The sequence below is a fragment of the Parasteatoda tepidariorum genome, chromosome 8 (assembly GCF_043381705.1).
Source record: "Parasteatoda tepidariorum isolate YZ-2023 chromosome 8, CAS_Ptep_4.0, whole genome shotgun sequence".
NCBI lineage: Eukaryota > Metazoa > Arthropoda > Arachnida > Araneae > Theridiidae > Parasteatoda > Parasteatoda tepidariorum.
In genome coordinates, this window is record NC_092211.1 from 87244714 (window position 1) to 87254257 (window position 9544).

Here is a 9544-nt window from a genome sequence, read left to right on the forward strand (position 1 = left end):
TTCGACTTCATCCATACTGAAGTTCAATTACACGAATGACTCTGCTGGAGACCCAGGCAAAATTACTTCAATAGATTCATTCCTCCAACTCTATTAATTCTTTTAGACCCCCGGACCTCCTCCAGTGCCATTAGCATTCTTTACTCTTTTTAAATACTTTTCTTTATCTCTTGCTTATAATCAGACCAAGACTATAAGAGTAACTGTAGAATTACACAAGATTTATTATGAATTAACAATTATATTGTTTATTTAATAAACAAAATTTATGTTAATTTATAAACCTGCAAAAATTCACTTCGAAAATCACAAAAATTAGTTTCCTAAATGATGTTACTCATACGCAGAATTTAGTAGTAGAAATAAATAATATCGGATTTCATAAACCATGTGGAAACAGAATCTACTGAAAAAAAATGGAAACAAAAAGAAAATAGAATCTTTGCTACAAAAATACCAAAATTGGTTGTAATAATTTCCTACATCGCTTGAAATATATCTGAGTATTTGAAAACTGCGTAAAAATCAGGACCAAAGTAACATTTGAAAACTTTACATTAAATAAAAACTTATTAAACTTCAAAAAATAAAAAAAAATGTTCAAATATTTATAACAAAAAAGGAATCGGAAAAGATTTATTGTTTTGCTAAATTAAACGACAACTTATTTTAAAAAATGTTCAAATATTCGCACCTAAAAAGGGGAATTAATTAGATTAATGATAATATCGACATAAACCGAGTGTAAAAGAGTTATTCATTGAATTCATGGTCCTCCGAACTTTGCTTTCATATTAGTTTTCAAATTATGATTAATTTATTCTGCTACGCATATTTATTTAGAACTAACCACAGAAGAAATCTCTAAGGATGTTACTTTTATCCAACACAGTAAACTGCAATAGTTTTATTTATTTTAAATATGAAGGAACAAATTCTTAAGTGATCTTGGCGATGGCAGTTGGAGTGAATATGGCAAAATGTTCATGATAAAATTATTATTTGGTATTCCAGTTCAATTTGCTAATTCAAAGGTTATTTACATTGTGAAATGATATATATTATAGATGGTTTTCATAATAAAATGGTGCAGTAAGATTAGTAGATACGAAATTAATATTAGGTTTTAATTAACAAAATATCATTGGCTTGTTATGTTTCTAATTGGAGAAACTAGAAAACTTATTTTTAATAATATTTAAAAGAAATATTCATTAATCATTGTCAAAAACCAATGATAATTAGATGTTATATAGTATGAATTGACTAATTTTGTGCTAAATTCTGTTGCAGTTGCAAAATTTTAAACTGGTACCTTGTTTTAAGCGAAATTGGCTACCAAAAAATTTAACTAGTGCAATTAGTGACATAAAATTGATAAACTGCACGAAATTTATCCTAATCTCGACAACTTCAAAACAATACATATTGATCGCAAAACCCAGGTTATTATCAATAGACTGCGCATTGGTCATTCCCGTTTTACTCACATGCATTTACTAAAATCTGAACCTGCACCTAGTTGTTCTCTATGTCATGTCGACATTATTATTAAACTTATTTTAACCGACTGCGAACGATTCAAACATTTGAGGAACAAACTTTTTGGCAGCTTTTATCCTAATCTTCAATCTTGACTTGGTGACCCTATACATCAGTAGTCAATAATACAGTAGTCTGACCTAGGGACCTACTTTTAACCTAGTGCCTGGCGCAGTATAGCCATTTCTGGCTCTTGTGCCAATAAAATCCAACCAACCAAACATCCATTTGTCGACAGATTTGATGCATCCACCTTCCGAATTCAGCATCTTTGTAAGCACTTCCCAATGTTGATGTTTTACCTTAGAGGTAAAGGTGCCGGTAAGGGTACCTTTATTTAGATCAGGATTCTTTTCCAGATATTCAACAATCATGGTTTGTTGGCGAACATTAATTTTCGTGCGAGAAGCCATTTGAAAATACTACGTATACACTCTATACACTTCAAATAAACACAAGCTTGGTTTAGAACACACACGACTGTTGAAAATGTATGAATGTTTAAGCTTTCATTTTTAAGTTAATGCGATTTTAGCTCGCATAGAAGAAGAGAAAACAAAAATATCGTTGCCAGATTAATAAATTAGAATTATAGTAATTTTCTAATTGGTCAAAGTTAGTCCCGCCTACAAACTTCAATTCCTCTGGAATCGTACGGAATGTCGATTCCGGATTCCGAAATACTCATGTTACGGCAAAATGGGTTTCACGAAATTGACATTCCGATGAAAGCTAGTTTCCGAGCGGAATAAATTTCGATGAGTTGGTAATAGGGCCCCCTGGTCGTGGGTCAAAAGAGCGAATGGTATCTACCGTGAATTCCGTCTTCTGGTATTTGATATAAAGAACAATGGTCGACTTGGTATTGTCCAATACATGCCTCCAAAACCTGCCAAGAGTGGTTTGAAATTGTGAATGATGTGCTCTTCCTCTCTTGACTATGTTTTAGTTACTTCGAAGTTTATTGCAGCAAACATGATAGAATGAAATTAAATGGTCAAGGAATTGGTTATGATATAGTCACACAGTTAAGCAGCATTTTACTGTCTAGAAAGAACTATCATATTTATTTTGATAGTTATTTTACCTTTGATGATGGACCTCATGAAAAAAAAATATTTGTTCTTGTGGAACTTTGAACACTAACCGAAAAGACATTCGATTGCCCTACAGTGTTTTCTGATTACAAAAAGTTTATAGGTGGTGTTGATCTGGCAGATCAAAAGCACAAATACTACGAGTCCGTGCGGAAATCAAGTAAGTGGTGATTATATGTGTTTTGGTGGACACGGCTGTCCTCAATTCTTTCCTGAGTTATTCGCTTTCACAACCATAAACTAAAGAAACCTAAAAGAATGTTGGACTTTAAAGTAAGTCTCGCCAAAGAATTGTCTAAAGGAATTTTATCTCCCTTAGTCCGAGCCCATCTGCCAATTCAAACCAAAATCCACTTCATAAAAAACCTCAGGGAGTTTGCCTTCTTCAGGTAAACACAGGTAGTCACGCCCCGGGGTACCGTAGTGATCTGTCCTCCCTTCGCTTTACGGGTATGCAGTCTCGAGCACTTTCCGACGATCATCTTTCATCTCTAAATCTCACACACCATTATTGGTTTATTACATTTTCCGTAATTTCTGATTACTGTGCATTACTTGTCCTCTTGCATGCGACTTTCGACAGTTTTAAAATCTAAATAATAAATAGTTACGTTAGCAAACTGTACCTGGCAGAAAATAAAAAACACTGAAAAAATTAATTTAATGTTTTTTTCTCTTATTAGTTGATAGAATGTAACGTAACAATTATTTTTTTGTCAATTTCGGGTAATGACATGCCCACAAGTAGCAAATGGAAAAATCCCTTACGAATCGAAAATAAAATATTATCATATCAAAATATTCATTTTAAAGTGCACCAAAAATTATTCAATGGAAAATTAAATAATAAAAAAGGAGAAATTATTGTAGAAATTTTTTTTTATTAAAAATTACTCAGAAATTCTACCAATATTTTTTCTTTAATGGCGAAGACAGGAAATTTTTTAACTACTTATGCAACATGAATTTTTCAAACTCACTCACTTACATACCTGCCAACTTTTAATCTCTTCCAATATGATTTTTCCCAGTGGTAGTAAAACGGAATTAAAATTTCTATTTTAGGCAAAGAAATACGTTGTATTTGAAAAAGCTTAACTTCACAACCATGATAGTACACATATAATTATATATGCTTAATTTTTTGAAGAATAGTGGTGATCAAAATCATTTAAAAATTAAGTTTATAAAAGAAAAAGTAGTGTATATTTACTACCACTTTAAATATAAAAATAAAATTTTACGCCAAATGCGTAAAAGTTGGCAGGTATGCACTTAGCTTCTCTCTCTGCGAAATTTTTGCACAAAAAGATTTCTAATACTATCTATAAGTAGAAGAAAAAATTTTTAAAGAAAGTTTTGAATTACTAATATTTGAGTCGCTCAGAAGCCAATGCGGTTAAGTCCAAAACACAAAAATAGAGAAAATTAATGTTTTTTGATACATTAGTTTTTAAAATTCTTGGTTTTTTAATTTGATTGGAAAAGTGTATTGTCTTTTTTCAAGGTGTAAACTCTGCAAAAAAACAAGATATGTACAGGATGTGTAAATAAAAACGTAAGTATTTATTGAAATAATGACAGCATCTTAAAAATTTTAGGACTTATACCTTTTGGCAGCTGAAAAAGATAAGAAATTTATGTAAAAATAATAAAATTACATTTATTGTCATTCAAGTTTTATGTTTATTCATCATAACAAACATCATCTTCTTCCGAGTTATTTAAGGCGACGAGGGAGGTTCAAATTTTTATTTTTCGCTCAATCATTCTGAAAATTGATCAGCTAATGGATATAGGCAATACAAGATACCATATAAAATTTTGTTGAACAATTGTCAAAATTTTAAATTTTATTAAAAATTTTAAAATAATATTTTTTGAAAATGCTCCAGGCGGCTTAAATTTTGATATATGGTGTTCAAATTTTTTTTTAAAGTTGTTTAAAGACGTTGTAACAAGATGTACTAGGTACCAATTGCACTAATCAAATGCTTTTATTAAAGAAAAAAAAATAATGTAAAAATACCAAAAAAATTTAAAATTTATGTAGTTGTAAACAACATTCTTGAATATACTTGCTCTAATTACTGCAGCATTATTTATTTTGACAGTACAAAATGATCATAAATACATATCTAGCATGCACAAAATTTTTTTAATGATCTGAATAAAAATTAAGCCGTCTGGAACTTTTCGAAATGTCTAAAATGCTGAAAAATTGGAATAAGAAAAAACAACATTTTTAGGTTTTTTTTACAAAAAAAAAAAACTTTACTACTATTTACAAATAATTACATGTCTTGTAAAACTTATATAAATATTTAACTGTGTTAAAAAAATAGAATTATTATATTCCTGAAGCTTATTTTATTTTGTTTCGTATAATGTTAATTTTCCGAAAAATTTAAGCGATGTGTACTTTTTGATGAGTAAAAATGCTTTTTGCAGAAATACTACTCTGATACAAGTATATGTAAGAATGAAATATCTGTTATTTATATCTTTTATAAATTTAGAAGCTTTATTCCTTAATTTGGATAGTATTTTAGAATTGTTTCAAAATGGATTTTTTTGTAACACACTTATATTTTTACAAAGATTTTATTATTTTCAGACAAATTACTATTACAAATACAATAATTTTATCTTGTAACATTTATTTGCTACTTCAAATATATTCAGTACACATGCAAAATATACAGAAAATGTTCGAATACCCGAAGACTTATTTATCTAACAAAAAAAAAAAAAGAATTCTGCAGATAAATAACAAAACTTTTCAAGCATTGAGTTTGAGAAGTATAAATTTGAAAAATTTTCAATAATAAATTAATATTTGAATCTTTTAGAAGCATGTTAGGCATGCAATACTTAATATATATGTACAACTAAACAAATTAGATGTGAAAATCAATCTACGAAACATACAACTGGTTTACGTTAGATTCTTTTATAAGTACTACATTCTTTGTGATAAATATAAAATGCAAATGAAAAATTAAATAGCTATGGTATTAAAAAGAAAATAAGCAAAATATTAAATCATATCTACACTTATTATTTGGTATGCTAAAATAAAACTTGTTCCACTAAAATTGTCCTGCTCCATAGGTCGCTCCCTCACGTTTCAAAATCTTAGCATTTTTAGTTGCACACTTAAATTTTTTCTTATTTCGTTTCATTTTGTAATCGTTTGATTTTCTTTTGGTCAGTTGGCTTTGTCGTCGTTTGTCTCTTTTTTCAGCAATCGACATTGAAAAATCATTTGCATCAATGTTGGTAGCCAACTTTTCCAAGGAACTCACACAACCGAGATTGAACTCTCTAACAGCTGTAAGTACAGCTAGTTCTAATCTTTTCTTTGACACAAAAATTTCTTTCGGGCATTTGTTCCATAAAACACTATGTAAACACTCATTTGAGTTTTGTGTTTTGGCGGAAATACACTTCGCCAGTATTTCATCGGATGCCAGTCGCTGGTAGACTGGCATTATCTTCTCAACAACCGTTTCTGAGAGCACAGTTTTCATGTTAGCATGGCTACTTGGATTCTCGCCTTTCGCCAGTGCTCTTTGATAAAAGCACCACGATGCTTCTCCAACAGGACACTTGTTATGCATCGGTTTTTTATTTGATGACATACAATGAAATAGCGATGCAAATATAGCCGACTTCATCTTTGAGACATCAGGGGCATTGTCTTTTATTGCATTGCGATAATAATTTTGCAGTCTCTTTATTGTGTCATCTTTTAAAGCACCTTTCTTTTTTCCACCAAGAGTGACCCCTTTATTTTTCCACTCTTGCACTTTATTCCGCAACCCAGTTCCTAAACGTTTGGCAACGTGATTGATGCACTCTTCCTTGTTTATTGCAGTATCACCATAAACACGTTTATCATTGAGATGTTGATAAGCTTTAGCGTCGCCATCGCAAAGCATTGTTACATATCTCATATTGTGGTCCAGTGACCGTGACCACAATATCAATGCTGCAGCCATCTCCATACTATTGGAGGAGCCGTCAAAATTTTTCTGACATTCTGGTTCATGAGAGGTATGCCAAACATGAAACTCTGGACTGTTTGCACCCAAATCACTTTTTGTTACAACACAGTCATGACAGTATTTGCTTAAAATTTCATAGTCGACTACAAGTCCAGTTGAGTTATCAATAACAAATCCGATGCCATATAAGGAGGAGTGGCCCCGCTTCTGCCACGTCCCATCATAAGACACACACATGTCAATAACGTCTGCGGTGGAGCCAGAAACCTCATCAATGTAATGTTTTCTTACAATATCACGAGACAGTTTCAAAACTTCTTTCTTAGCCTGTTCATTATGAGCGACTAAACTATCCAAGCACTTTAAAAAGTTTTACTGTCCATGCACGGTATTCCAAGCATCATTGAGAACACCTCCAGAGGACCATATCCATTTCCAATTGATAAAAAAGCATTCACTAACTTTTTGTTGACAGCAAATTTCTTGCTGTCATTCTCTCGAGCACTTGAGAATGTTGTTCCATATTTATGGCCACATGATTTGCAAAAAAGTTTCAGTTGTGAAGCTAAGCTATGTTTTGTGAGTCACAACATCTAAATTTTTCTCATCACGCTCATTGCATGCAACTGCACTGAGCAGACAATGCCATCCATAATAGTAAATGCAGGTTGGCTTGCAATAGCTAACTTGCTATCATTGTCATTACCATTATGACTTGGCAAAACAGATGTGTTTCTTTCTTTTCCCTCACTTTTTTTCTCAAGCCCCTTCTTGAAATTAGCTAGCCCAGTAGCTCGTTTCTTTGAAGGTCTACCTTTCGGTTTCCTCCATTTAGAACTGATACTATGCATTATGAAAAATGCAAGTTCAATAAAACGAAAACAATAACGATATAAATAACACTGAATAAATAAATAAAATCGAAAACAATAACAAACAATTCAGTAATAATATTTCAAAATAATACTAGTAGAAACGCAGGAAAATAGACGTAGCAAATCGCAATATAAACAAAAACAAATCAGTGACTATACAAACACTGCAGTTAACAGTTAGTAAACTTACGGTGAGCAAAAATTCATTAAAATAAAATTAAAATACTATTAATTTGAGAAATTACAATTAGTTTCGGTTTGCGTGCTTCTGCTGCAGCTGTAAACAGGGGCGTGGCAGACTGTTTACAAAATTTTAAATGCTGATAACTTCCGAAAAAATTATCCAAAATGAAATCTTTTTTTTTATATGAAAGCAAACGATATCGATTATTTAATGAGAGTAAAAATAAAAAATCGATATTTTCGTCATTTTTTGAAGGTCCTTTGTCGCCTTAAATGTAAATCTTGATCTCCACGTGTTGTCCTTAATGTCTTCTAAAAATCGTGTTTAATTGGAGGTATATACTTTAATAAACACATGTCTTTTTTTGTTTCTCTTGAAATTGTTTTGCCATTAGGATATAATATAGGTTGAGTTTTTTTTTTTTTTTTAAATTACCTCTNTTAATTTTTTTTTTTTTTTTTTTTATATCAATTACATGAAAGGTATCATCCTCGTCAAATTATATTTGAACTTAATGCTGTTTGGGTTTGACCTTTCCAATTTTATCCATCTCTTATTAAGCCAATTGACTCTTAGTCCATTTGTTGATTTTTTTCTGTTGATAACAGCTTCTTCCGATGGTTTTGTGGAAAGAACTTCTTCTGGATTCATTTCGACAACTCTGAAAGGGTTCTTTCTTTTACTATTTTGCATTGTACTTTTACTATTGATATCAGTCACTAGGGTACCAATCACTAGGTAGGTCCACTCTGCTTCCCTTCGTAAGGGGGAAAGCAGCAACTGGGGCGCTGGCCGGATCAGGCGTAGCTACAGGTAGCGGTGCTACGGGGGATCTTAAATCCACCCCGCCTACACAGCCACAACACAATCAGGGGAGTGCTGAGTATCGTATGATACTTCCTCCCTAAATGATAATAATTCCAATAGCGATAACCCATTCGATCGCGAGTTAAATGATCTTATCCTATCAATCAAAGAGAAGTATATAGAATTTTATATGCTCTCAAAAAAGAATATTCCGAACTGGAAACCCAGATATACAAAGCTTCTCTGGATCTCTCTTTTGAGGATCCGGCTCTCATTCAAATTGAAGTCAAATCTCTCAGGGATAATCTTAATGTCTAAGCGCAGGCCAATGATATTAAATTATTTATGATTCCTGTGGACTTCGCGTCCATGGATATTATTCTAAAGGATAAATAATCAGCCGTACTAGCTCGGTCCAAAGCCTCTCACAAGGCTACTGAAACCGACGAGGACGGTTTTCAAGCCATTAACAAAAGGAAACGAAAGAACAATTCAACAGCCAGTGGAATATTCTCCCCCCGGAACTTCTCACCTCCGGTTCCTGAGGGAGAAAACCAAGAAAACTCCTTTTCGATGAAAAATTCTTCAGCCTCCCGGCCACGGAATCCCCTTCCCCTCTTAATTAAACCGAGGCAGGTTTGGCCTCTACTCCTCTCTCTCTCCGGAAGAGAGAAGCACCGTCCGTGAGTTCAAAACTCGCCGGACAATTCATCAAAATTAATGTAAATAATTCTGATGAGTCTAGGTCAGTCTCAGACTTCCTACTCACCAGAGGTCTAGAGTTTAAGGGCTTCGCCCTACAAGAGGAGCGACGACTTAAAGTCGTCATTAGGGGGCTCCCTTCTCTTACACTAATTGATGAAATCAAAGCCCAAATTAAGGTAATGGGCTTTGAGGTGCATAACCTCACTCAACTTACCAGACCCCTATGCCCCTATTTTACCGCCAAATAAATCCCACTCCCAATTCCAAGAGGATTTTTGAAATTTCAGAACTTCTCGGAACTGAAGGAAAATTCGAGTACTACAG

At 32.6% G+C, this 9544-nt stretch overlaps 1 protein-coding gene across 1 annotated transcript; it reads right to left on the reverse strand.

Moving 5' to 3' along the window:
- Positions 1–5731: 5731 nt before the first annotated feature.
- On the reverse strand, positions 5732–6886 carry LOC122271760 (uncharacterized). Its single transcript, XM_043054094.2, has one exon. The coding sequence runs from the start codon at positions 6884–6886 to the stop codon at positions 5732–5734; it is 1155 nt and encodes a 384-aa protein (XP_042910028.1).
- Between the last annotated feature and the right edge of the window lie 2658 nt (positions 6887–9544).

Coding starts and splice junctions, on each gene's coding strand:
- LOC122271760 (XM_043054094.2), bottom strand. CDS start 6,886: ATGTGTGTGTCTTATGATGGGACGTGGCAGAAGCGGGGCCACTCCTCC.